Raw genomic sequence first — 27,325 nt, 5'->3', positions numbered from 1 at the left:
TGAATGACCATCAGTCAAGAATCCAGCACCGGGGATGTACCTGCTGGGCTCCACTTTCCGCTCTGAGGGACATTCCTGGCCTCTAACAGATCCACCCCCGGCCCTCTCTGGAGGGACTTTTTACCTGCCAGAGACCAATACCCCAGCGCTGCCTTCCTGTTCCATCAGCACAGCTTCCATCAGATGTGAACGACCCTCAGGCAGGTGCCAGAGTGCCAGTGGGAGATCCTCCCACACCGCCCCAAGATCTGACACGGTGCCAAGGGCCGGGAGAGGCCAGGGAGGCAGGCTCAGTTCTCCTGGGAAATAATGGTGAAAGCGTGCCCTTCCTCACTCAACCACATGGGCAAATTTCTGTAAAAGTACTTTGTAAATTGCAAGGAGTACCATGACAGACAGGTTGAGATGACGATGGCAAGAGTGCTCTGGGGGGACCTGAAGGCGGGGCCCCAGCTCTCCAAGCCGTCTAACCTTCCCGTTGTTGGGAAACAGCAAGAATTAAAGGTGGGCCCTCCCCCCCTTCTCAGAGCGGCCCAAAGCTGCAGGTCTGAGGCTGCCGAGTCTGCATGGGCTGGCCAGCAGCCCAGAGCTCTCAGCCCCCACCCCTTTCCCAGGCTGCTGTGCCCTTGCACCCCCAAAGGAGGGGAACTGTCCAGGACTACATTCTACTCTAGCAAATTATTCTGTTTTCAGATGGCCTGGGACCAAAGCCATGTCACTTTGCTGCAGTCTCTGCATATGGGACCTGGGCCAGCAGGACGCCCGGGGACACTGCGGGGTCTCTGGGAGAGGCTGCGGAACTTCTTACCAGCAGTGCAATGTCACTGCGGCTGCCCACTCCCTCTGGTCCGGGTGCTGGTCCCTCCGCCCCTCCACCTGCTCCCAGCCATCACCCATCATGGGTGACAGCACGGCAGCACAGGGAGAGCCTGGATGAACGTCTCAGGCCTTAGCCTCCAGTTCCTGGGGCTGATAAACAGTTGGCCAGGGGAGAGCCACCTGCTTCAGAAGGGAGGTGGTGAGCTGTACTTTCCATATCCATATCCTGTCCAAAGAAGACAGACAGAAGTCTGGGCTCTAACCCTGAAGGAGCCTGGGACATCGGCCACCTCGCCCCTCCATTCTAGGCCCAGGATAGCTCTAGCTTTCATTCTTCAAAGTGAGATGTCACACAGTTTCCGGGGTTTGCGTTTTTAGCGTTTAACACTCATCAAGTGGCACAGAACTGAGCCTCTGCTCTATCTAATACGCGCCTTCTGTCCTGGGCGTCTTCTGTGGTCCGAGCCCCATGCCGGATGGCTTCCCTGTAATTGTATCTTTATCCTCCCTTCCTAGCATCGCCTCACTGTCACAAAGGGCTATGCTTTCTCTTTAAAGACTTCCTGGAAGTTGCTTGTGTCTCGTTGGCCAGAACTCTAACGGGCGGGGCCACAACTAGCAGCAAGGGAGGCTGGGAAATGTAGTGTTCATTTTAGATGGTCATATACCCAGCTAAAAAAAATGGGCACTTGAATACCATGAAAGCAGTTATGAGTGATTAAGACCGCAGACGGCCCGCAGAGTTGTACTGCCTGGGTTTAGTATGGTCTCCATCGTTCATCAACGTGTGACCTTGGGTAGTTCATGCATTCGCTTACTCAAGAAATATTCGGTGAGCCCTTACTCTGTTCCAGGCACTGTTCCCGGAGCTGAGGACACAGTGGTGACCAAAAAGACAAAACCTTCTGCCCTCCAGGAATTTACATTCTAGTGGAGAGAAATAAAGCTAATAGGTGAAATATACAATGCGTTAGGCAGTGTTCTGTGCTGGGAGAAAAATAAAGCAGGGAAAGGGACAGGAAGCGTAATTTTAGGCACGTTCTGGTGAGAAGTGGCATCTCAGTGAAGACCCAAAGGATCCCTGGGTGAGTGTTCCAGGGAGGGGAAGCACAGTGCAAAGGCCCTGGGGCAGGATCGTGCCTGCCTGATGGGGAAAGGCAAGGAGGCAGAGTGAGGGCAGGGTAAACCTTGGGGAGCACGGTCAGCATCCGGGGCTTTCTTCTGGCTAGAGATGGGAGGCTGTGAGAAGGGGTGCTGAGGGAGGAATGTGGTACAAGGACCACAGGCTGCTGAGTGGAGAACAGACTGAGGGGGGCAGACAGAGAGGAAGCACACTGGTTAGGGTGCCACCAGGGTAATCCTGGAGAGGTGACGATGGCTGGGCCATGGTGGAGGCAGTGCGGTGGGGAGGTCATCAGGCTGGGTCCACTGTCTCTCCAGGAAGGAGCTGGGAGGGTTTACTGACACCTTAGCTGTGGGGAGCGAGGAAAAGACGTGGTCCAGGACGGCTCCAAACTCATTGGCCAAGTGATCGGAAGAGGGGAGTTGCCCAGTTGCCAGGAAACACACAGCTGAGAGCAGCAGGTTTGGGGACAGGGAAGAGGGAGGCACATCAACAGTTTGGGTTGGGATCAGTTGAATCTGAGGGACCTATCATACCTCCAAGTGGGGAGGACAGGAGGGGCCGTGGATGGATACATGTGCCTGGAGTGCAGGAGAAGCCCAGACAGGAGATAGATATTTAAGACAAGAGGCTGAAATGAGATTAAGGAAGTAAGTATGGTTGTTTAATCTCAGCGTGCCTCACTTTCTTCATCCGTGTTCTGAGGATTAAATGCAGTAAATAGAAAGCACTTAGATCATTGCCTGGCACATCTGTGTTTGTCGCGGTGGCCACTGTATCTGCCTAAGTTTACTGCACTTACACATGGCTGACAAGTGGTTCAGGGACTGTGCTGGGGTTCCCCTCACTCGGCCTTCAAGGCTCTATGCAGTTCAGCCCACCTTCCACACTTAACCTCTGACTCTCTCTTCCAGACCTCCAAGCCTCTGCTCCCCTCACCCCAGACTGATCACTCCGGTGCTATTCCTTCTCTACCACTGTCCCTAGTGACCCTGGCACCTCCTCTAGTGGCCATTTCTGTAGGTCCTTCTCTGCTGCCTCTTCCTCCAAGAAGTCTTCCTCATTCACACCCCCAACCCCAATCAGACATGAACTTGGCCACCTGGAAACCCTTGGAACCCTTGGGATGCCCGTTCCTCTCTCCCTGGAGCCAAGCCACTCAGGTGCCCAACTGTCTCCCCTGCACCCCAGGACTAGAAGCCCCAGGAACCAGTCTGGGATATCTGTGTGCCAGAGCTCGGGGATGGGCACCCAGCAGCCACCCACCGTGTCCACCCACTACACCTGAGTGAGGCCGTGGTGAGAAGCACATACTGCAACGGGAAGACAAGGCAGTCCTCGGCCACTGGTGCCGAGGACAGCAGTCCAGGAGGACAAGTCCTACGTGAGAAGCTGCTGGAGCTTGAGGAGGGAGCCATCCTGGGCCTGGGGTGTCAGGGAGACTTCACAGGGAGGCCAGGGAGAGCAAGCTCGGGCTGAGTCAGAGCATCCCAGTGCTTGGAGGAGAAGGAGGGCCCTCTCGCCAGGGGGGTGCCTTCTGCAAAGGCCGGAGGCAGGAATGCTCTGGGCCTGTAGAGAAGACCTGCACTGACTGGACCAACGACACCCTTCCAAGGGGTCTCTGTAGGAAACCGGGTTAAACGCACCTTGGCGGTCCAGTGTTCGGGGAGCTGGTGTAATGCCCACGTTCCGCTGTCGTTGACATACAATGTTATATTAGTTTCGTATGAATGACCCCTATTTTTGAACTCAAAAAGGAGGACCCAAGGTCTGACGAGGCTCAGGGTGCCCCCTGGAGTGGAAACCGGGCGTTATCCTCGGCGCAGGTGGGGCGGGCGCTCGGGTCACGCCGCGCAGGGGCAGGGGCCGGGACCTGTGCTCGAGTCCAGGCGTCCTCCTGCTCCTCCGTGCCCCCGGCCCCCAGCCACCAAGCCACCTACTGCCTTGTGAGCTGTGAGCTGGAGCTCCCCGCAGCACGGTGGCTGAGGCCGGCTCGGGGCCCAGCCCGGCTGGGTCCCCGTCCCTGCCTTGCACGTGCTGGCAGGGGAGGCCAACATCTATCTGACGCCTCTGTGCTCGTGTCCTTTTGGTAGTGAGACCAAGAACAGGTTGACTGTGTAGATCCAGTGACCGAGAACCGGTGAAGCTCTCAGGATACGTCTGAGCGGGTAGCGTGCACTCACTGAACGCTCAGTACTGTCGCTATTTCTAGCGTGTTATTTAGTGCTGCTTTCACCTACAGCCGGCCCTGCTGCCCTGGCGCCCTCCCCTCTCGCCCGCCCAGGTGTCACCAGGGGCCAGGCTCTGGGCCCGCCTGGGACAGCGGGGCTCTGGGTGGCCACGGCTCCCTGGACTCCTGGGAGGCCGAGCAAGGCCCCCTCCTCTCACGCTCTGCCTCCTCCCTGCAGATTTTAACGAGAATGGCTTCATTGACGACGAGGACCTACAGAAGGTTGTCCTCCGACTGCTCAACAGCGACGACGTGTCGGAGGACCTGCTGACCGACGTCACAAACCACGTGTGTGCCCGGGGGCCACACGGGCTGGGTTGGGCCAGGCTATCACCCAAAGCCCCTGGGTGGCAGGCGGGGTGAGGTGTCCTGAGGGACGGGCACACAGATGTAGGCAACTACCCCCTAAGTGTTTGTCTTTCCGCCACGATCTTAACTCCCTTCCGGGGTCCCCAAGAGCAGGTGCCCGAGCCACCCACACTGCAGTCACCGCAGTCAGGTGGCCCAACGGAGGCTTAGCATCAGATGGACACATCACAACGTCCCCTGGCCCACATTATCCCAGCACAACACAATGTCCGGATGTCCTACAGTGACAGCCCCCAGTGTGACAGGCCGTGAAAACAGCCTCGTGAATCTGTTTGTCCTAAGACCGTGAGGACCTTCAAGTGCTTTTGGTCTAGGTCGAAACCAGAAGCAAAGATAAAACCAGGAGGGGTCATCACTGCCTCCTCGACCTGACTGGGCCCCTTGCCCTACAAAGCCCCTGCCTGTGTCTGGGTGACAGGTGGGGGTGGGGGAAGCCACCCTGTTCGCCTCCGTGCCCATTTCTACTGCCACATTTGTGTTAGAGGCACCAAGGGGACTCTTCCACAATGAGACCAGCCCATGAGGTCCCAGGCTTCAGCGCACATAAGCTTGAATTTTCATGCCCTTGTCTGGGGTGGGAAGTAACAAGGGTGGGGGGTGGGGAGAACACCTGTCTCGCAGGGGGTCCCGGGACTCGGATATGTGTCGGGCACTTAGCAGAGAACCTGGCCTGTGGCCGCACTTGGTGAGAGGCACCCCTCCCCCCTCTGCCTGTGTCTCCACGTCACTTTCTCACCCTGGGCCCGTCTCTGCTCTCTGGCTCCTCCTGTACCCCTGGCCAGGTCCTGAGTGAGTCAGATCTGGACAATGACAACATGCTGTCTTTCTCAGAGTTTGAGCACGCGATGGCCAAGTCTCCAGACTTCATGAAGTAAGGTGTTCCAAAGTGGGAGGTGGCGGTACCCAGCGTGGGGTGGGGGCAGGAAGGGCCAATGGGGAGCCTCCGTCTTCCCAAGGGGGGTCATGAGTGTCCAGGATACTTGGCCAATTCTTTCAGAATTGGCAAAAGTGGGGCTTCTGAGAAGTTAGGTGCCCTAAATTTCTAACCTTCAGAGAGAGGGAGTGGGGTTTTAACCAGCAAAGGCAAGGCTGCATTCCCGGCTTTGCGAATGACGTGGGTGGTCCGGACGTGGGTGCTGCCCATGTATAGCTGGCCTGGCCCACCGGTGTCTTCTCCCCAAGCCCAGGGGGCTCCGGGACTGCCTGGCGGTGGTGGCCTTTGCCACTGCCCATCCTGCTCCCTTGTCCCAACAACTCCTGCGGTCACCAGGAGCTGGGGATTTGCATGGGGGTGTGAAGGTGCTGGTTGCAGAGCTCAGAGAAAGCTCGAGTATTTCCAAACCTTGTTTCAGGCAAAGGGGCCTTAACGGTCTTATATCTTGGTTCAAACACCCTTAAGATGATTGGCCGACTCCATACTGCCCAGTCTTGTTCGGATCCTTCCAGTAACGGGAAAGATCCCGTGCCCCTGGGAGGCAGCCCCTTTGTGATCGAACAGCCCTGTTGGAGTGCCCTCCTTGTGTTGAGTTGGCATCGGTTTGCATGTGTCTGCTGCTCCCGGGCCCTATTCTGCCCTTGGTCTCACAGTCTAGGTGATTTTGAGAGCAAAGAATGCCCACTCAGGATGGTTTGACAAAGCAATTAGAAAGGACAAAGACAACTACACCTCAGAACACCCAGCCAGGAACGGGGAACCGAGGACAGCATGTTTTCTCTCTTCTCTGTGCCCCAAGTCTCTGCCTCTCACCTCAGCTCCCCTGCACTTTGCTCTACATGCGAATCGGCAATCTCTGCTTTGTCTGACACGAGGCCGAACGTGGCCTCCCCGCAGCGGTCAGGTTTATATCTCCTGGGTTCTGAATGACCCTCGGCCACTCCTAAGTAGTATCTCTCGGCTCTGACTCCAGATTCCCAGAGAGAGAATCCAATCGGCCCGATGACTCTGGTCAGGTGTCCACCCCTCTTCCCACCACCTGGCTTGGGGACAGGGCTCTCCATTCTGTCATGGCTGCTATGGGGCTGAGGCTTGGGCAGACCCTCTGAAAGAGGGTCCCCACCTGGAACCATCCCAACTAAGGGTAATTCCTCTCCTTCCATAACAGCCCAGCACATTAGTGAGGCCAGAATCCTCTCTTCCTTGACTTTTTCTTTGACTCTCTCCCGTTTCTTTCCATTAGTTTTGGCACTGTGAGGTTCTGACGCCCTTTGCTTTCTGGTGATGCTAAAAGGAGCATAAAGAGGCCTTTGGGTTGGCTTGTGACAGCCGCAAGCTGGCCATCTCTCAGACAGAGGGACATGAGGCCAGGGCCATTACGAACCCAGAAATTGGAGGGTGCTTTAGATTTGCAGCTCAAGGTGGCTCATGGGATGCTTTCCCTCAGCTCCTTTCGGATTCACTTCTGGGGATTTTGATGTGGCTACAAAGACCCGATCTGGCAGCCTCAAGGGGGAACGACTGGAACTTGGAATTCAACCCCCTCCAGGCGCTGGGGGACTTTGATCAGAAGTACGATTCTGTCCCTGTCCCTCCCTCACTTCTAGGCTATTGTTTATTCAATAAAGCAGAAGAAAAAGCCTTTCCCTTGCCCCGTCGGTTCATCTTTTGACTACGGGATCGTGTAGAAGTGCTTTTTGTTAATAACCCCTCGTTCCGGCGCTTAAGCTTGCCAATGACCGTGAAAACTGGATGACCAGTCTTCTGGGGGACAGGGTTCAAATTCCAACACATGTCACAGCAGGGACCAGGCCAAATGGACTGAAGTTCACCAAGAAAATCTACATCCTCCCCTCCCTTCACTGGAGCCACCTCCCAGCATCCTCCGGGGCCAATGTACAGAGACGTGTGTATAGCGGTCACTTCAGTCGTCCTCTGGCTTCCCGGTCCTTGTCAAGGGAGAAGACATCTTGGCCCCATTTGGCACCCCCAGGCCCCGGGATGCGACAGCGTGTGACCAACAACTGGGATTTATTTGTTTTGTATTCAGCCACATCCTGGAATGGATTTGGCCACCACAGGGACCCTTTGGGGTCCAGCTGGGCCTGGTTCACAGGAGCAGCCCCTTATAAGGCCTCTGAGAGCCAACAGATGCTCTGACAGGCACATGGTTTTTCCTGTTTACATCATCCTCTGGGGAGGGGTCTAAACACTGGCTCCCAGGGGAAGGGCTGTTTTGCCCTCACCTGAACCTACAGTGGTGTCTTTGCCTTTCGGTCCTGACTCACCCACTCAAGAGGTAATAGATTTCCCATTGATCGATGAAGTCCCTTGATCAAATCTAAGAGGCACTGGAATGTTGGAGAACTCTTGTCCGGATACACACCTGGCCTGAGGTCCCCATCCCAGATCTTGTCTATCGAGGGGCTGTCACCCACATCCCGTCCCCTGCCCCAGCAGGTCTCCCAGGAAGTGGGGAGCAGCAGCTGGGCGAGTGCAGACACTCCAAACCCCCAACCTCACACACGTGACCTGGGAACCCATTCCCCCCGTTTCCTTGAAGAGTGGCTTAGTCCGCATCACTCCTTCGTGTCCTATTCTAGAAGCAGCGCCGGGGGTAGATGCCAAGTCAACCTGTCCATTCCGGTCTGGAAAGAATGCAGAAAGTGGTTGCTTTACACGGATCATCCTCTCAGGCACACAAGGTCCTTCAGCACTGTCTCATCCCTACTCCCCAGTCTCCACATGGGCCACAAGCAAGTTATGTAGCGGAAAAACTAGGGCTTGGGTCAAAAAAAACTGGGCCACTTCCAAGCTGTGCGAGCTTGGGCAACTTTCTCAGCCTCTCTGAGCCTCAGTGTCTTCATCAGTAAAGTGAGGCTACTGCTACTTCCCTCTCAAGTTATCGGGTGGATTAGATGATGCCAGGCCAGGGCTCAGACTGGAATTCTTCTGCATCGGACCCCCTGTGCAATTGTTCTGGGGTCACTTCACTTTCATTCTCAGATGTACAATAACGGGGCTTCCTCTGTTACACCAGTGGGAGCCGATGGGGCGTATCTCTGGACCTGAGTGACCCTGCCACCAAGACTCGGGAGCCCTATAGTCCTTGGTTCTACCTGCCCCCACCTCAGAGGAGGGCTGCGTGGGCCCAGTGGGTCAGTGGACGCTGCTTCCTACTGGCTTGAACCCCTGCACTGAGCTTTTGACAACCCTTAAGACTCGGTGTTGGGTGGGACCCTTGGGCGCTGTCCCGCTATGGCCAAACGTTCCTGGAGGTCAGAGGCGAAGACCACGGGTTTGGACGTGGCTAAAGATTTTATTCTGAAAGGCCGACCTGGTCAGGGCCAGGCTCTCCAGCATCACGCTCTGAACTCAAAGTAGCAGTCTCTCCTCTGCCGCTCGTGGGGGGTGACCCTCTTCCCCGAGGGGAACCTCTGGTAGGTCTTCAAGTTCTCGGGAGATACTCTTAAAAGGTGCCACTTCTTCTCTGGGCTCAGAGGAGGACTGGGGGAGGATGGAGACAGGGTTATGCAGCGTTCCAGAAAGGCTGTGCCCACCCACAGCCCCGTGTGCCCAATTTTCTAGCCCGTCCTGAGCTGGCTGCTCATCAGCTCAAACGTCTTGTAAGTCACCCTGCAGTCGAGATCAGAATAATTTGCATTTGCACAAAGGCGCAGCAGTAAAGAGGGAGAACGTGGGTGTCAGACAGACCTGGGAAAGATTCCGGCTCAACTCCCGCTGGAAGGGCACACGGATAAAATGGACCAGTGTTGGTACCTCCCATCCATTAGCTTTGTTTTGAGGACTAAATGAGGTAATGCGTATAAAGCACTTAAATAATACCGGACAAGGAACAGATACGCAACAAATGGTATAAGAAATGATGGCGATGGTCAGCAAGTAGTTGGAAACCCAAGATCTTTCCACTGACCTCTTGACCCCTCCTTCCCCACACAACACCTTGGAAGCACAGACTTCCGATTCTCGTGCCTTGGTGACAGGAGGGACAGCAAGGGAACCATGTGCCTGGATTATCTCAAAGGGTAGAGCTGGCCTTCCCTGGGGAAAGCATCTCTCTCAGATAAAAGGAGTGAGGTCCAGGCAGTGGGGAACTTTCATATTTTGTTAGATGGACAGTTGGACTTTGAAAGATATTTTGAGGTCCCAAGGAGAACGTTTTCCGAGTCTGGTGGGGACTGGGGGGACGAATTTCCCGCTCTTGTAGTGCCCTCTGTGTCCACCAGAGGGCAGCAGTTCCCTGCTACTCAGAAGCAGCGGTGCCCACGTTTGGACGAGTGTAGCTGCAAGGCTGACACTGCAGGGGGGAGAAGCCTGCAAGGTTCAGGCCAGCCAAGATGACAGGTTTGCTCCCAAACTCCCCGTGCATCTGGCCAGGAAAGCACTCTTTCAGATTCTGCTCATTCTGCTCATCCCTCTGAGGCTGCCCTAACCTTGACCCCCTTGCTGTGTGACTGTCACCCTCTGCACCGTAGGCTCCTTAGGGTGAGGTCTTCACTCATTTCTCGGTGTGAGTGGCTGTGTGCCTGGCTGGAAGCAGGTGCCCCATGGACATGTGTTTGTAGCATGCGTGAAGGGAGGGAGGGCAGGCACTCACAGGTCGGTGGGGAGGGGGTATCGTTCCCACTCCTTCACAGGCAGCACGAAGTAGGGCACCCGGGGCACCATGCCCGTCCTGTCTAGATAGTACTTCCGATGCTGCTGCGCCATCTACGGCTCGACTCAAAGAAGAGATGACAGGTTGTCAGTGTGCAGGAGTGACCTGGGGCACCCGCAGTTCCTGCCTGGCTATCTATACCTGGGCAGGGGGTGGGGCCGTCTCCCTTAACGCCCCTGTTGGAGTCCCCAGCTGGGTGTCCTCTCTGAGACCAGCTCCCATCTGTCTAATGGCGATGATGGCTCGCCCCACCCCAGCTTTGCTACGGAGAGTAAATGAGGCGAGTGACCAGCGGAGGTCAAGGGTGTGAATCCTGGCTCAGCAGGTGGCACAGGTAAGCTCCGTGTGTTTGTTTCTCCCTTTCCCGCCCCCCTGGACTGGGGGTGCTATGCGTGAGAGCCATGAGGGAAAGCAAAGCCCCCCCCCCCCCACGCCCATTGACACGGTCCCACAGCCCCTTGGAGTCTGACAGCATTGACCTGGTCCTCTCCTTGAGGACCTGCCTTCTCATACAGTTCTCTACCCTGAGGACCAGGGGGCACCTGCGTCTTTGAAATCGGGCTGGAGGCATGTTTGCAAGAGAAGTGAGGGAGAGACCAGGGTTTCTAGGGACACGGCAGAGAATGAGCCCTGGCCCCCAGTGAGGTGGGTGAGCACCCAGGTGCCTGTGACCCACCGGGACACGTCTGCACCAGGCCCAGGGGAGGCTGTAAGAGCCCGAGGGGCAGGACAAGGACATCGGGGTGTGGGCAGTTAGGTTCCGGTCTGGGGCTGAGGTTGACTTGGGGTATGGCTTCAGAGGGGCTGCTAAGCAAGGAGGTGTCAGGTGGGTACCAGGACCCGGGTACAATCGAGACTAGACCTGGGGCTAGAACCAGGGTCGGGGGCTTAGTGGCCCTGTGTGTGAGTGGTGGGGGGCGGGGTTCATCCTGTAGGTGGATCTTTGATGTTTTACTCTAGTAGGAAGTAAGCGAGGGTCCACGGGGTCATGGGGCAGAGGTGAGGGTGGGAACATCTCCCTGGGGCTGAGAACACCTCCCTGGGGGTGGGCTGGGGCAAGAGCCCCAGGAGTCCCTGGGGTGGGGGGTCATCTGGGAAGCAGTCTAGGCCCTGTCCCCGACGCCCCCAGCCAAACTCACTAGGTTCCCTGCTGGCTCAGGGGCTCAGGGAAAGCAAACAAAGTCCCTCTTGGAGGGTGACGGGGATCACTCCAAGCCCCTCCCCCCACCGCCCGGGTTGCTGGGGGGACAGCACCCGGGCCCAGGTCAACCCACCTGGTAGAAGCCGGTGAGCTGGGCGGAGCGGCCACTGTCCAGGTTGAAGCGGGTGTAGCTGGGGGTGTGCAGCCAGCGGTCCTGGGTGTGGGACCGCTTACTCAGCACGAGGTTGGGGTCTGAGGAGAAGAGGGTGGGGAAGTGGCCGCCTTTGCTGAAGACAGTACGGCTCTTCTCCAGGGCTGCGTTGCGGTGGTCCTGGAAATACTTGAGGGTGGCGGTGCCGTAGGGGATGCCAAAGGAGAAGGCCACGCCGGGAACATGGCCTTGGTACCTGCGATGGCCACGGGGTGGGGGGGGGGGGGGGCGGGTTGCAGGTCAGTGCACGGTTCCGAGGCCCGTTCCAAGACAGGCCCATAAAGCCCGGGGGCGGGGATGGCAGCAGGCCCCGTGGGTCACTTCTGGGCCTTGAGAGGCTTCCCTCGGTGCACTGCCCAGCTCAGGGCTCCGGGGAAGGGCGAGCGAAAGAGAATCTGGGCCTCTCCTTCCCGACAGAGGCCGGTCACCCCTCTGGACCAGGGGCTCCCGCAGGGGCCAGAGCACCGGGGCCCCGTCCTGAGCCCTCGGCAGGGCTGCGGGCACATCACTCTCCATATACTCAGCGTTTGGCCCGAAGATGGGGAGGTCTCCTGCCACTATCTTATCAGGGGTAGGGAGGATCTAAGAGGTTGGTGGGGACGCAGCAGTGACGTGTGACATCAGATCTGTGGTGGCCAAGGCCTGGGCTCACACGTGCAGCCTCGCTCCAGCTCAGCCACCTCACGGGGCACCACTCAGACGGCCTGCAAGGGGTCCCGTCGCCCTCTGCAGCCACGGAGGCCAGCGACAGGGACAGGGGACCGGCGGGCGGGGACGCTTGGAGACACGGAGGACACAAGCACACACAGTACGCTGAGGAGCCCTGGTCGGGTGAGACTGCCACAGAGAGCCAAAGACTTGCTTTGGCCACGTGACGGCCGAAGGGCATGAGCGTCAGACTTTGTGCGAATGACGGAGAGTCATGCTTCTCCAGTCAGTGGCTTCTCACCCCCTAAAACCTCACCCTGGCCCCACGGTGCCAATGAAATGGCTTTTGACGGGGACACCTGGGTGGCTCAGTCAGCTGAGCGTTCCACTCTTGGTTTCAGCTCAGGTCATGATCTCATGGTTCGTGGGTTCAAGCCCCACGTTGGGCTCTGTACCGACAGTGCAGGGCCTACTTGGGATTCTCTCTCTCTCCCTCTCTCTCTGACCCTCTCCTGCTCTCTCTCTGTCTCGAAAAAAAAGAAAAGAAAAGAAATGGCTCTTGACAAGGGCGCCAGGGGTCTCCCACAGCATTGGACATTGTCGACCTCTGCGGTCTTGAAACGCCGCTCCTGGATTTTACGACACTGCTCTCTCCTTGTCTGCTGGCTTCACCCGCCTCTCTGACCATTCCTTCTCAGTTTCCCCCGTAAGGTGCGCCTCTTCTGCTCTCTTTCTCCGGGGCCCGTCCTGCGCCCACACGGTCCCCTGGGTGATGGTATCCATGCCAGGGCCTTAACCTTCCCGCTTGTGTGGATGACCCTGGTCTACATCTCCAGCCCGGAAGCCCCGTCAGACTCCTGCACACGGCCGCACACTACGCACCCCTTGCGGGTGTCCTGGGCTTTACCCGCACCCCCGCCTCCAACCTCTAGTCCCATCTTGGTGACGGGCACTCCGCAGGTGGCCAAGTCAGAGACTCGGCGTCCGCCTCCGTCAGCTTCACCCGTCACGTGCAATTAGTCCTCAAGCCCCGGGTTCCATCTCTGCCCTGGGCGTGGGCCACACGGCCTCTTAGCTGGGCTGTGGGCACGGGAGCCCCCCACCCTCCTAACTGCGCTCTTACCTCCCGCCCCTTCCCCCTACCTCCACCAGAGCGACCTTTCTGAAGTCAGGCCCACAGAGTGGCATTCAAGGCTGTCCGCGAGCCAACTATGTCCCCCTCTCCAGCCTCACCGGCCTCCCTGCTCCCGGTTGTAAAAGAACCATTTGCATGTTCTTTCTCCCACCGCCCGCCTGCATTTCTCCCCTGGGTTTCTGCCCTGGGCCCCCGGCCCCGGATGCTTGCCCCCCAGGACTAAAGACCTGCCCTGTCACTTTGAAGATCCTTTCCTTGCCGCCTCTTCTAGGTCTAGGCCGTCCTGCTCTCCCTGCTGCACCGCGAGCCGTGCCTGCTCCCAATGCTCGTGTCTGTTTTCATGTCTTTGTCTCCGTCACTAGAGTACTGGGAGCCTCTCGGGCACAGCTGGGTCATGTCTTCCTCACCTTCAGATCCCCAGTTTTCCGTACCAGGTCTGGCACACGGTCTGAGTCGGAAATGTCGAGGAAACAAACAAAAAGATGAGTGGGTACGCGCCTAGGGCGCCAGCGACGTTTGCGGCCGGACCTACTCACACAAACGCCGGAAGACCAGGCTGCAGGGACCCCGGCACCTGTCCTGAGGCCTCCCTACTGTGGTGCTTGACGCGTCCCCTTCTCTCAGCCGAGTTCCCTTACCAGGGAAGCCCCAGGGGGTGCGGGGAGCCTGAGGGCCACTGCGACATCGCGGGCGTCCCCCTCTCACCAGGCCAAAGGGCACGGTGGCCTCTGGGGTCAGCGCTTCAGGATCACCTGTGCCGGCTGCTCAGGGCCCCCTTGGCCTCCTCCCCAGTAGAGTCAGATGATATTGCATGGTTTCCTCCTCCTCGTCTTCAGGTGGGAGGTGAGAAAGCCAGGCACGGTGATTACCGACGGGGCTTCCGATCGCTCCCCACAGCAGGCGAAACAGAAGAAGAGCCCCTCCGGGCCCCTGGCACTACCGCCCCTCCACAGCGTGTCCCTTCCAGAGCCTCGCAGCATTTGAGGTTCCCGGGCCCAAGCGGGGAGTGAGGGGAGAAGCCGTCCACCACACGCAGGCCTTTGTCCGGCCTCGCCCCTCCTGCCCTTGAGACCACGACCCCGGGGATCCCAGCCTTCTCCCTCCTGCCTCTGCCCTTCTGTCCTGGAAAGATGCTGGGGCTGGTGATGCCTGCAAGGTCACCTTGGCCACTTCTAGGACAGAGTCCTCCTCTCTGCCATGGTTTAGCCCCTCCTGGGTCTGGAGCCCCCCCTCTTGCCCCTCCCAAGGCCTCACGCGTCCAGTCGGCCCCTCCCGGTTTCTCTGGGCCTCTGCCCTCCCTCCTTGCCATCCGTAATCTCTCCTCTCTTGGCTTCTCCTCCTCTGCCTACCGAGACGCACGTTTCTGTGCATTTGTCCCAGGCTGCGACATCTTCCGGTGGACCCTGCGGCCTCACGTGTCCCCCTTCCTCTTCCTTTATTCCCGAATTTCTCTGTGGAGGGAACACTGTACCTTCTGCCTTTGTTTCCTCCTCCCCCATTCTTTCCTCGACCTCCCTCAGCCCGACCGCTGACCCCACCCCTTAAATGTGAGCCTGTATTTTTTTCATTAAGGTAACACGAGACCATCCAATCGCCACCGCCAACATCCTCGGCTCACCCTCTCCCTGCGGCACCTGCACTGAGGCAGAGACTCATTTGCAAGAAACAGCATGCCAGCAGGCCAAACGGAGCTCCTGGGGGTTCTCCGTGCTGTGTATGAAACCTAATAAACATACAGGCTCCACAGCCGGGGGGTCACAGATAAGCAAGTAGGGAGCCGCTTCTTCCTTCCCCGAGCCTCTGTCCCCCTACTGGCTTTGCCACCTGGGGGTGGAAGGACATGGGACTGGTGGGTTGAAGAGGGAAATGAGGCTTGTTGGAGACCACCCCGCCCTCCTCCTTTTCCTTGGAAGCAAGCAAGCCCACGTGACTCCCCTGTGCCCTGTTTTGGGTGGCCACACGCTGCCCTTCAGGAGGAAAGCCTGTCCCAAGCCAGCCCCGCCTCCTCTTTCCGGGGCTCTCAGCTTTCCCTCTTAGGTCATCTTATTCCTCAGGGGGTTCAGGATGAAGAGGTGGGGGCCATCAGGTGCTGTCAACCCCCAACAAAAAGACAAGAAAGCAACAGAAAGAAAACTAAAGAAAGGTGGCCCGCAACAGTCTGTAGGGACAAGAGCATGACCCGAGAATATCAAACCGGCCACGCGGTCATTAGCCGTAAAGACGGCGCCCGGGCCTTTCCCGGCATGAAAGGGCTCAGGAAATAAAGCAAAACCCATAGGCTCCTGCAAGCAGTGTGCAGGGACAAAATCCTGCCAAGGAAGAGAGGAGTCAAAAGAAAGGAATACCCAGAAATGTAGAAATTGTTAAAATGACTGGTTAGCTTCAAGTCTATTTAAGTACGGAACTAGAAATATCAGCCAGGTGAAGGCTGCTTGCAGAACAGAATGTAAATGTTATAAAACCTGTCAGAGGGAAAAATAATTTCCGCCACAAAAATTGGGGGGTGGGGTGGGTGGAGGGGCATCGACTTGCTAGGAATTTGTAATGCAGAGTCAACCCGCGGCACCTAAAATTAAAACACGCCGTTGAAAAACATGCAACGCAGTGACTCTCGCCCCTGAATGGTTTTTATTCCCTCTCCCTCTCCCTACTTTAGAGGGATCTTTTACGAATTAATCTCTCTTGAGCTGAATTAGCATTTGTCTAAAGTCCGGCCATTCTTCCCATTTTATGTCCGTATCTTTCTCCTCAGTTGAGTTCTAGTAAGATTACATTTCATGATTTTCATTTTAAAGCAGCAAATATGGCACGATCATATGTTTCTAGCATTGCTTTGTCTATCTTTCTGGCCGGCTGGCCAGCCAGCCTCTAGTCTTTTAGCTGAGTAGACACGCAAAGAGAAACTTGGAATGCCGTCCCCTCAAATGCTAACCCCGGTTAATTCCAGGCGTTTGGATTTGGGCTGGTTTGTTTCTTGACGCTTTGTACATGCATTTTTTTTTTTTTTTTTTTTTTTTAAGACAGTGGGATAGTGTTGGGAGTTACTTTACTGGGAAGCTACTGTGCCCTGCGTACTGGGGACGCAGAGGTCCACAGCTCAGCCTTTCTTCCTGCAGCCTACCCCCTCATTCCATTATTTACTGAGTTACACGGTGGGTGCACGAGCTGTGCTGGAGGTGGAGGGGCTGATGCTATTAAATGCAGGGAGGGAGGCCCGTTCCCGGGGTGGGGAGGTATCGGGGAACTCCACCAAGGGCCTTCCTTTGTGGTCAGGCTTTGAAGAGGGGTCAGTGTGGAGGGGAATCGCCTGGGAGCTGGCTCTCTTCCTCTGCTCATCTACTAGGTGCTTCTAGGTGCCCCAGAGTCCCCTTCTCTTCTGAGGGACCCTCTCCCTCTGGGAGAGCTCATTTATGTTAGACTTCTAACACCTCCCATACACCAGAGATGCCCGGATCTGTGTCTCTATGTTTCTTTTCTTTTCTTAACGTTTTTAAATTTATTTTTGAGAGAGAGAAACAGAGCGTGCATGGGGGAGGGGCAGAGAGAGAGAGGGAGACATAGAATCCGAAGCAGGCTCCAGGCTTTGAGCTGTCAGCACAGAGCCCAACGCGGGGCTCAAACCCACGAACCCTGAGATCATGACCTAAGCCAGAAACCAGGACTCACCCCATCCTCCCTCCTCCATCCCCCTCTGCACCCCTCCTCTCTCCCCAAGTCCCCAAGTGACGTTCCCCATAGCAGCCAGCCTCCCTCTTCGCTCACCGGGGTGGTCTTGAATCTCCGAGCCAGGTTCCCAGACTGAAGTCTCACCCCTCTAGCCTGTTGTCCACGCTACTGCCGGAGTGATCTTTCTCAAACACGTGTCACACCACCGTGGTCACCTCTCCCTTCTCACTCCCCACAAGCGCCCAAGGCCCCGGAAGCATCACATCTCTGGGCCTCACGTGCTGTCCGCACCTCTGAGGCTTTGCACACATTTCCTCTACCTGGGATGCCGTGTCCCGGGGGGTGGGGGGTGGGGGAGTTCCCTACCCACTCCCAGCACCAGGGCTCTCTGGCACCTTCCCTAACCACACACCCTCTACCTAGGCTGTGTGTCACATCCTTCGTGCACAGTCAGGTGCACACTCGTCCATCTCCTCTGCTAATCTGTGCTCTCTTTATCCTCGGCACCTACGCGGCACCTAACCCAGGACAAGTGCTCAATAAATGTCTGCTGGAGGAGGCAGAAGTCCAGAAACCCAGGGGCCACCACGTCCCCGAACACTGCTTTAAAGGGGCTTGGCTCTGATCTGCAAAGCACACGCAGTGTCCCACCCACAGGGGCCTTCGCGTTCGTACTTGGAAGAAAGGAGCCATAGACATGTGACGTGTTCCCGGGATTCTTGTCTTCACCACCCCCAGGCTCTCTGCTATACTCCTCCTCTGCTCCCCGCTTTTCCACCTTCTCTGAATGCCAAGATATTTGCATCCCAGTACAATAGAAGCCCTCTCCTCCGCAATCCTCCTAAGGTTCTGCTTCCACTGGGGATCCTATTCAGAACCTGCCGCTCACGGAGGGGCACGGGTGTGTGCACAGAGGTGCACACGGTCACATTTCTTTAGCGCTCAGAGGGCATGCCTTGGCTAGCCAGGTCTGTGTCCCCTGGATGCACTTGCGTTTGTGTGCCTTGAGCAAGCCCCTGTGTGGTCCTACGGTAAAGCTTTCCAAAGGCCTGTTTTTGTTGGCCGTGGGGCTGGCTAAGGCGGAGAAAACAGAGGGGAATGAGTGACAGGTTTTGCAACAGGGCATCCAACAGTCCCCGTGGCACTGCCACACCTCCTCCTGGACCCCCTCATCTGCTGCCCGGCTCCTCATCCACCTGCACACAAGCTGGGAGACAGTGCTCAGCTGGGTCCCAGCACCACCGTGGGTGCGCACGCGCGTGTGTGCGTGCATGTGTGTGTGTGTGTGTGTATCCCTGTGCGTACAGAGAGTGTACAGGGAGCAAAATGGCCCCATAGCTGACATTAAAATTAATTACCAGGAGCCATCAGAGATCCCATGAGCAGCCTTATTAACTAATTAACTTGCAACTATTCGGCACATCCTCATTCCGCTGGCGCTCTCCTCTCCTCGACACTTCCTGCTGAGTGCAGTTCCTTCAGATCCTTCCCCTGGGCAAAAACTTTCAAGGGCTCCCCATTGTCTATGAAATGAGGAAGGAACCAGCCAGGCACTCCAGGCCCGGCCTAACCGGGCCTCCCGGAGGGGGGCCTTCCCAGCTTCTAAACCACATCCGTGTCCTTCCTACTCCGGCTCAGTAGGCCATCTGCGGCTTTGGAGGCAGAACCGGCCAGCACTTCCACCCCTGCCTTCCCTCAGGCCATCCCCTCCATCCCCAAGAGGCTTCTCTCCTCCTCTCTGGACCTTGTGACCTCAGCCTCAAGGGCCATATCCAATACCCTCTTTTCCAAGGAGCCACCCACAGACTTGCCTGTCCTCTCCATTGAAACGTCTGTGCCCTTTGTGACCCTCTTTATGTCCCACCTCACATTCTCGCTGTGTGCAATTACCTGGGCCTTTAGTGTAGTCTTCCTTTCTGGAATATAAACTCCGTGGGTGGGGGAGAGCAAGGAGTTCTATCTGCGTCCCTGTCAGTCCTGGCACTCAGTAGCTGCTCTCCAAATATTTGTTGAAATGAACTGACAAACGGAGGCACATTTTTAAGGGCTGATGATTCTTCTGGAAAGAAGGAGGGGCCCTGTTATGAAGCCTCGGTCTCCAGGAGCACCTGACCCCCTGTTCTCAGAAAGCTCCCCAGTTCCTTAGGGTTGCGTGAGAGGCTTCAGTGACCTATCTGGGCACGCGGGGTCTCCTATGTCCCTTTGGCAGGTGGCCTTTGTTTGGTAGCCCGGGATGCACCTGCCTGTCCGGGGCCGCACCTCCAGTGGCAGGGCTGGGGCTGAAATGGAAGGGGCTCCCCTCTCCCACCCGGAAGGTGAGGTCTCAGGCCTGAAGCAGCTGGCAGGAGGCGGTGGTGTGCTAGAGGTGGCCTGTCTTGACTCATACTGGCTGACGAGAGCTGATGACTAAATTTCGAGGATTTTTTTTCCGGGCTGTGGTTAAACAAGCCCGGCTTAAAAGCGAAATTATACAAAAATACAAGAAATTATATAAAGTCACGGTGAAAGAAATCACGTTGACGGCAAAGGCACTAAACACCAATGCTCATCACCACCTAATCGCATCGCCGTGTTTCGCGGCTGTCTGTGTTCTTGGGGTTAGCTGTGCCTGTTGTGTCTGGAGGGCGGAATGACTGTGTGTGCTGTTTTGCGTCCCGCCCCGGCTCTGCAGTTGTGACACCATTTTGGCGGCTTGAAGTCAGCCGTGGTGGGGGTGTTGATGCCGCAGATAGTAGATGAGTGCTACAGATCACGACCCACCCTGTCTCCAGAGAGCTGGTTGTCAAACACTTACCAGCAGATCTATCGTACGGGGATCCTGGGGAAGTGGATACAGCCGCCTTTGTGGGACCGCCGTCCTGGAGGTAACGGCCACCCTCCTGATAGTGGAAGGCACTGACTTTAGGTCCCGGAGCCCAGGCCAGCTCCGCGGCAGATACGGGCACAGCTGCCACTCCAGGCAAATGCAGGGAAGTCGGGGGCGGGGGGGGGGGGGTTGCTGGTGAAAGTCCTGGCTGCTGGTGAAAGCCCCTGGCGGAGCGGGGGGCTTCGGGGGCAGTAGTAGCCTGGCCGTGAATGAACGCATGGTGGCAGTTCACGTGCTTGGACTAAGAGCCTGGTGAGGTGTGGTGGGAGGCGGAGACCGGGGGTGGGGGGGGTGGGGGGGGGGGTGGGGGCGGGGGTGGATACCACTGAGGTCCGACCTGCTAGCAAGAGGCACAGAGCCCCACTGAGGCTGATCTCATCCCTTAAAAAGCTTCACAATCCCAGGGACTCGGACCCAAGAATCCCCCGCTCACGGCAGGGGGGGCACACAGCCCAGACAGTGGCAAGGTGCCTGAGGGCTGTGCTGCCCAGAGCAGCAAGGGACCAGACAGAGCACCCTGGCCAGCGAGTCTGAAGACCAGCATCCTGTTCCCCTTGGTACCGAGAATCAGTCCCTGAACACCGCAGGGATCTAACTAATGATAATAGATGGCAGTTGGAGGGATTCAGAAGAGCCTGGGTGCTGAGGTCACAAAGACACGGCTGGGTAGCTTGCTGAATGACCCGAGGCAAGCTGCTTATTTCTCATCTGGGATGTTGCAAAGGGTTTTTACAGAATGTTTGTAAAGAGCCCAGCACGGTGCCTGGCACGTAGTAGGTGCTCATTACCTGGGGGCTCCCATTGCCGCCACAAGGCATCAGGGACCCGGTGCCAGGCCAGCTCTTCCAACGCCAGCTTGGGGCTCATGCACGTCCCCCTCTCCCCCGGCCCCAGACCTCAGTGACCACATCTGGAACAGAAGAGGGCTGGGCTACGTGATCTCCAAGGTCTTTACCACTGTGAATACTCCCTGCCTCTACGAATCAAACTGGTAAGGGGGATGATCGGAGCGTCAGAGGAGACTGGCCCTGCTTAAAATCCTGTGATTAATGTTCGAAAAGGCACAAAAATAATAATTATCCAAGTGTGGTGGGGAATCTTGGATTCTTTCATTAAGTTAACAGAATTACCAATGAGGTAGCATTTAGAAACATAAGATAAGCCCATTCATTCCTCACTGATGGGGATCTTTAGGGTGAGCATATGCCTCCCAGAAAGATCCATGCAGAGAAAGCCACAGATACAGGCTCGGCTATCCAAACTAGTCCAGTTCATGCTTGGAGCCTTCTTTATGATTCACTCATTACCACAATTTCTAGATCAATCACAGGCCAAAGTGCTCAAGGGAATGGCAGACAAGCGGTGCGGTGACAGGAGCAACCTAGGATTGCTTCCGAAATATGCAACTTCCCTTGGTAGAGCAGGGGGACATTTTGGGAGGGTTAAGTTTCCAACTGGGGACAGTGGGGAGCATCAGAAAAAAATATAATTGCGCGTAGAATGAAACCTCATGATGGACACCCAGAATGCGGTGTAAACACCACTTTCCAAGGCTGCAAAGATGGCTTTGAACTAAACCTTCTGTATCTACACCACCACGGGAACCCATCGAGGGCGGCCCCCTGCTTGTCTTCTCACAACCCCTGGCACCTCCCCAGCGCTCAACATGTCTTTACCAAAGGAATGTCCAAATGAAGCAATAACTACCTGGCCAGAATCTTGGAGCCCACCCAGGGCCCACCCATCTTCTTCTCGCCTTCATCCGACAAACACTACTGTTGCCTGAATCCTAGGTGGGCTGGGGCGCGAAAGGCCAGCTCCGCTTCTCCGGTTCCTCACGTTATCACTCCTGCCCAGGGGTCTCCAAACCCAGCTCACGAGGTGGCTCCCTCTCCTCCCCCTTCCCCGGGTCCCAGGCTGGGCATGCTCTGCGCTCGCTGGGGACTCACTTCCCAGGAAGAGGGACGCAGAGAGAGCCCCTGTCCGCGCCCAGCCGCCGCCTGCTCTGGGCACTCAACCCCTCCCAGGAAGGTCACCCAGCCAGGTGAACAACTGGAGCCCTGATTCTTTGAAACCCCAAAACGCAAGTGCGGAGTTTCCAGTTTCTAGCGAGAGGAGGGTTTTGCGGGGTGGGGGGTGGCGCTCCGACAGAATGGTTCAGGCAGGGGCGGAGCGGGGGAGGGGGGGGGGGGGCGCGCGACGGCCTTACCCTGGCATGAGGCCGGGGGACACGTAGGTGGCATTGAACTCGGTCAGTAGGGTGCCCGCGCTGCAGGAGGCCATGGTGGGTGCCTTGAGTGCGCAGGCGCCTGCCCCTCCCTGCCCGACGACGGTAAACAGCCCGGGGTCCCCTGGCAACCGCGTGCCTGGCAACGTGACCGTGACCTGGGCCAAGCCACCGCCCGCTGCATTGTTCCGGGGCCAGCCCCCTACTTGCTCTCGCTGCGCGCTCTCCCGTGGGCCCCCAAGCTCAGCTTTCACGTCTGGGAATGGGCTCATCTCTGCGCTTCACCGCCAGCAGGGGTGTGGTGCCGCTCAGACGAGGGATGGGGTGGAAACTCTGTGGACAGGCCCGGCCCCCATGCGCCCCAAGTGCCCTTCTGCCCCCTGCAAGACTCTCTGACCCGGCCTGGAGCGTCCTCGCTTTGGAGACAGAGCAGAAAGCAGCAGCCCCACCGTGGCTGTGCTCCAGGAGCCCGAGGGGCTGCAGGGAGCCCAAGAGCCAGTGACCCCCCCCCCTCACCCCCCCACCCCCCGTTCCTCAAGGGGAGTTGTCTTCATTAATCTCTCATCTCTCCCTGGGAACTTCCCTCTCACCTCGTCTTGCCCCTCAAACTACTCCACACGAGTGGTTTACAAGTAAGGGGCAAAAAGCAAATGGTGGAAAGGTCTGGGGGTGTGATTCCCACCTGTCCCGGGACCCAAGTTCAGTTGGCGTAATTGTGCCACAGAACAAACTTGCCAAAGGCCCCGGTGAGGCTTTCTCGTAACAGTGCCCCCCTTCCTGTAGCTGGTGCCCCCAGGTCCGGTTTCTCCAGCGATCCTCCTCCCGGCCGGAGTCTGTAACTGGGGCATGAGAGTGGTGACAGCCTCCAAGGCGACATGCTCTGTGACTTGGGGCCAGACCTGCCTCCCCAGCTCCCTGTGCAGCAGCCCTCATATCAGCAAGAACCCTCTGCAGCTTACCCTTGGCCTTCACGGTTCCATCCAATCCTGTCCGACGAGAAGTGTTTTCTTCACAGCTTGATTCTGTAAACGGCAGTTGATGAAGACCACAGTCACTAATGAGCTCGCAGGATGCTTTTGCAAGCGGAATTCTCAAATGGCTTTCTCTGGCAGATGACAATGGAGTTGGGGGAGAGGGGATGCACAGGCCTTCCAAGAAGTGCAAGAAGCAGGAAAACGGTGGCCTGGGGAGGAAAAGGAACTGAAGGGGAGTGAGTGCTTGTAACCAGGTGGAATTCTGTGCCCGCCCTTCAAACTGCGGTCAGATCTGTGTATGTCTAAATCCCCCCTGCAGAATATGAGCAATAATGAGAAAGTTATAAAACAAAACAAAACAACAACAACAACCCTCAGGTCAGGTGTGCTATACTCTAGGAAGGTGTTCCCCTGGCCCAGGTCGAGTGCCCACTGTGTCCCCCATTATACTTTGCCAGCCGACTGTGCCCATGAACCTGGCACTCTTGTGTTGCCTGTGTTCCAGTCTGTCTCTTCTGCTTAAGGCTGGAAACTGGATCACATTCGCCTCGGAATCCCCAGCACCTGTTACTGGAAGGAGTTAGTGTATGCTTGTTGAATAAATTTTATACTAAGAGTTCCAGAAATGGATAATGGTCAGGAGAGAGGAAATTAAAAAGTAAGATCTGGCTTAGGTTTCAGAAGGTCAGCTGGCTCCGCCAAAGGGATGCCATGTGTTGGCAGAATGGAATTACTACCCTTTTATCGATATAGAAACTGAGGTTGGGCTGAGCTCAATGCCTTGTTTAGGGCGAGTTCATGGGCTTTTCTCTAAAGGTACACAGACCTCATGAAATTCACCCCCTACAGGAGAGAACCACCCAAGGGGCTAAGGAGGAGATGGAGGGGTTTTTTTTTTTTTTTTCCTCTCAAATGCCACCAAGCCCTATGAACAAAGGTCACCTAATAACCTTATTTATAGAACATGCTAGTTAATTTTTTTTTTTTAAAAGAGACATTAAACTTGCCTGGTTTAAAAATGTTTTGGGACATTCATGCGTATTGAACAAATACAGTATGCTAAAATACTCTTCGCTTCAACGTGGTTAAGTAAAAGTGAGAGAGAAGAACAGGAATTGGAGAAGCAAAGGGAGAAAAGAAAATAGAAGATAAATTTAAAAAGAAAAAGGAGGCAATGTGGCAAGGAAACATCTAGAAGGAGGCTCTTGTGACATGCCGCGGGCCACTGGACTGTAGAATTCCCACAGAGTAACCTCTGATTAGCATGCTGTGAAAAATTTAGTATTTCCTTTTTGAACCTTCAGACTCTGTTCCCTCCAGGTCGCCAAGCTCGCCCCCATCCTGTCAACCTGCACTGGGCATCTAACTATACACAGGACTCTGTGCGAGGCTCTGGGGTTGCAAAGATGTAGGACGCCAGGGTGTCCCCACCGTGAGGATGAAGCAGTGAGAGGAGAGGGGCAGGGGCAGCACCCCGGCCTGGGTGGGGGTGGGGACAGAGACTTTCAGGAATGGGCACCAGTTGGGCTGAGTCCCCGCCAGAAGGCAGCGGTGGGGTGGGGGCATACCTTACAGAGCAAGCAGCAAGGTCAAGGGTGCAGATGGTCTTGCAAAGGCCCCAGGTTCGGGGATCCTGGTCCCCAGGGTCCCTTTCTCTATAAGCGCCTCCCGGGGTATGTTGCTGGAAGAGAGGGCAGTTCTTTTTGGTCCTTGGAAATTCTGCCAGATATCCCTTCCCCACTGCCCCCTCCAACCCCCAACCCCAGCAGCTAATGGGCTACAAGTCCTAACGGTTCTGCTCCAGTGAGGCTCACCGGCCCGGCCTTCTCCATCCCCAGGCCCCAGGATGGGGCTGGGTTAGTGTCCTGGACCTTAAGCATCGCCCTTCGTGGAGCATAAGCCTCTGAGGCTTTCGTAGCTGGGCATCTCCGGTCACGCTCAGCCTGGCTTCCGAGCACGCCATCTTCCCAGATCCAGGGGTCCCAAAGCAGGAGGCCAGGACCCTGCCTCTTGGGGGTACAATCTCTGTGAGAGCAGGTGGAGGCAGAACGTTCCCTTTTCCTCTTAGGACTCTCTTTTCTGACAGCAGCCACCGGGCACAGCCTTAACGTTGTCTGATAGATGCTGACTTTCCAGCTGGGGGACCCTGAGTTGGGATTTCCAGACGGCACAGTGGGACCCAGTGAGGCCTGGCCCATCCAGGCTCCCTGAGCCTCACGGACGCCCGCAGCCCTGGAGGCCAACTTGACTGGGGGGACTGAATCACCACCAAACACCAGTGCGCCAGCCCAGCTTCCTGTGCACGCAGACGGTGGAGCTCCTTCTCCCCCGCAGGGGTACGCGCCCCTGGCCCCCGCCCCCCGCCTTCCACACACACGCCCATCCGTGCCCATCTGCCCACTCCTGGGGCCAGAGCTTGCCTAGCAGGGCGCAGCAGAGCCCTGCTGAGAGGCGGGCAGGAGCCTCTGCTCCAGGAGCTGGGAAAAGACATCTGAAGCTGGGCAGGGCTTTATCTGGGAGCAGGCGGCTGCTGAATAATGAATTCTGACTCTGAGCCTGCGCTCCCAGGCTGCACGCGGGGTGCACAACACACACACACACACACACACACACACACACACACACACGCTGGGCTGACAACTTGGAGGGGCGGGGGCTGGCAGGGCTGGCTGTGAGTCTCTGTGATCGCTGGAAGGAGCAGCTCGCTGGCTGGCTCGGTTGCCTTGGTCTCTGTGGGCAGCATCAGAGGGGGCGCAGGAGGAGGCGGCGAGGGAGGGAGGGAGGCGTGTGAGCCGAGCTGCACCAGGCTTTCTCCTTCTCCAGCTGCTCCCGCCTGGCAGCGTCCAGGCTCTACACACCAGCATGGCCCTGTTTGTCCACCTCAAGACGGTTTTGGAGCTTCGGGGCAGGGGCGACCGGATCGCCAAAGTGACTTTCCGAGGTAGGGAACCCCTGGTCTGAGAGGGTCCCCAGCTCTGCACTGATGGGGATGAGGCAGGGCAGGGAAGATGGGTGGGAAAAGAAGTCCTAGGAGGGTTGGGGTGATGAGGCTTTTCACGGGCAGCTATCTGCTCCCGGCCCGGCTGGCCGTTGTGATTTCCTGAAAATCAGGGTGCCCTGTGTTTCCATGTCTGCATCTGTGTGTCCCTCGCTGCACTTGCCAATGTGGATGTGCCTGGCGGGGTGCAGGGTCCTCTGCCTGCGGGGGTGTCCTGGGGAGGTGGAAGTAAGGACCCCATCTCCGAGCTCAGGGGGATCCTGCGAGCCCCACTGGCTTCCCCTGTCAATTCTCTTCTTATCCTCCTCCTTTCTCGTGCATCCGGCAACCATTTACTGTGGTCTGTGTGCCAAGGCCGGGGGCTGAGCATGACCCAGGCCCTGCCCTTGAGAAGCCCACATCCAGTGGGACACAAGAACCAGGGAGCAGACAAGTAGGACAGGTGTGTGATATGATGAAGATGGGGACAAGTACAACACTTGAGCCACAGAAGCAGTGCCCCAATCCAGGCTGGAGCAGGATGGTCCAGGAAGGCTTCCTGGAAGAGGTAGCCCCTTGGCTGAAACCCGAGGGACCAGCAGGAGGGAGCAAGGCGAGGAGGCGAGGGCAAAGCAGGAGCAGGAGACAGGATGCTCATGGCTGGGGGAGGAAGGAACTAGAACATGGAACAGGGGAGAGACGGAGGACCCATGAGGCTGGAGCCCAGACCGAGTGCAGAAGCTGAGGTGGGAGAGGCCTGCGGAAGCAAGGAGGCAAGGCTGCCTTCACCCTGAGGACGGTGGGCAGCCCCTGGAGGTTTAAGTAGAAAAAGTAAGGCCGGGGTTACCTGTGCCACCCACCTTTGCTTCCCAGCCCTGGGGCCGGGGCATCTCTGGTGGCCTTTGGCCGGAGGCCAGAGCCCTGCTCACCAGACGTGGCCCTTCCTCCCAGAGAGGGGGTGAGATTGGGGGTGGGACAGGAGCTGAGAGAACCCCACCAGATTAAAGAGCAAAGTGAGCATCGGGGCCCAGGCAGGACGCACATCCACACCTGGGTTAGGAGGGAAGCGGGTGACCAGGGGCAGCAGCCCCGGTGCCCGCATCACCCCTCAGTTGGGCTGGCTCCGGCAGGAGGTCCGCGTTGTCCGCTCTGTAGCCTGTTGTGCACAGAATCGGGAGGGGGGCAAGGGATCGCAGTGTCCCCGCTGGCAGGTGCGAGAGGAAGGGCCGGCAGGCTGCCTGTTGCTTCCCACACCAGCCCGAGGACGGCTTTGTCTGCAGCACCCTGGATCTCTGTGTGCCACCTGCTGGCTTTAGAAAAAGCAAGT

The 27,325-nt window shown here is 57.1% G+C and overlaps 3 protein-coding genes across 17 annotated transcripts in view; 2 read left to right on the top strand and 1 right to left on the bottom strand.

Moving 5' to 3' along the window:
• Positions 1 to 7,117, top strand: part of CIB4 (calcium and integrin binding family member 4) — a 143,194-nt gene extending 136,077 nt beyond the window's left edge. For all 4 annotated transcript variants that reach the window (XM_058682799.1, XM_058682797.1, XM_058682798.1 and 1 more), the window contains 3 exons: positions 4,351 to 4,460; positions 5,324 to 5,412; positions 6,923 to 7,117. In XM_058682799.1, the coding sequence (XP_058538782.1) occupies positions 4,351 to 4,460; positions 5,324 to 5,412; positions 6,923 to 6,953 (230 nt within the window). In that variant the 3' untranslated portion in view covers positions 6,954 to 7,117. The remainder of the gene's footprint in view (positions 1 to 4,350; positions 4,461 to 5,323; positions 5,413 to 6,922) is intronic.
• A 1,657-nt stretch (positions 7,118 to 8,774) lies between these two features.
• On the bottom strand, positions 8,775 to 22,144 carry CIMIP2C (ciliary microtubule inner protein 2C). 5 transcript variants are annotated; one of them, XM_058682790.1, is made up of 8 exons: positions 22,030 to 22,117; positions 19,749 to 19,833; positions 18,845 to 19,013; positions 14,638 to 14,739; positions 14,041 to 14,118; positions 11,428 to 11,701; positions 10,094 to 10,206; positions 8,775 to 8,982 (listed from the first exon to the last, which is right to left on the bottom strand). In XM_058682790.1, exons 4-8 carry the CDS (start codon positions 14,676 to 14,678, stop codon positions 8,838 to 8,840), a joined length of 651 nt encoding a protein of 216 aa, XP_058538773.1. In that variant the 5' UTR covers positions 14,679 to 14,739; positions 18,845 to 19,013; positions 19,749 to 19,833; positions 22,030 to 22,117; the 3' UTR covers positions 8,775 to 8,837. The 5 variants fall into 5 exon arrangements, with proteins under 5 accessions (XP_058538773.1, XP_058538778.1, XP_058538774.1 ...); XM_058682795.1 differs by lacking the exon at positions 10,094 to 10,206; XM_058682791.1 differs by lacking the exons at positions 18,845 to 19,013; positions 19,749 to 19,833 and having other exon boundaries at positions 22,030 to 22,094.
• A 3,548-nt stretch (positions 22,145 to 25,692) lies between these two features.
• Positions 25,693 to 27,325, top strand: part of OTOF (otoferlin) — a 93,705-nt gene continuing 92,072 nt past the window's right edge. For 2 of the 8 annotated variants that reach the window (XM_058682781.1, XM_058682780.1), the window contains exon 1: positions 25,695 to 25,962. In XM_058682781.1, the coding sequence (XP_058538764.1) occupies positions 25,884 to 25,962 (79 nt within the window). In that variant the 5' untranslated portion in view covers positions 25,695 to 25,883. Of the gene's footprint in view, positions 25,963 to 27,325 lie in introns of all 8 variants that reach the window. The other 6 variants (XM_058682779.1, XM_058682778.1, XM_058682775.1 and 3 more) reach the window with 4 other exon arrangements.

This window comes from Neofelis nebulosa, chromosome 9, assembly GCF_028018385.1.
Source record: "Neofelis nebulosa isolate mNeoNeb1 chromosome 9, mNeoNeb1.pri, whole genome shotgun sequence".
Taxonomy (NCBI): domain Eukaryota; kingdom Metazoa; phylum Chordata; class Mammalia; order Carnivora; family Felidae; genus Neofelis; species Neofelis nebulosa.
The sequence above is the reverse complement of the archived record's forward strand: the minus strand, read 5'-3'. Positions and strand labels throughout refer to the sequence as shown.

Excerpts from the sequence above, each read along its gene's own strand:
- CIMIP2C (XM_058682790.1), bottom strand. The coding sequence starts at position 14,678 with ATGTCGCAGCCTGGGACAAATGCACAGAAACGTGCGTCTCG. Across the intron at positions 14,119-14,637 it reads GCACAGAAACGTGCGTCTCG|ACGAGGAGGAGGAAACCATG; the intron begins GTAGGCAGAGGA and ends TCCCACCTGAAG. Across the intron at positions 8,983-10,093 it reads TACCCCCTCCCCACCGACCT|TCCTCCTCTGAGCCCAGAGA; the intron begins GTGAGTGCCTGC and ends ATCCTCCCCCAG.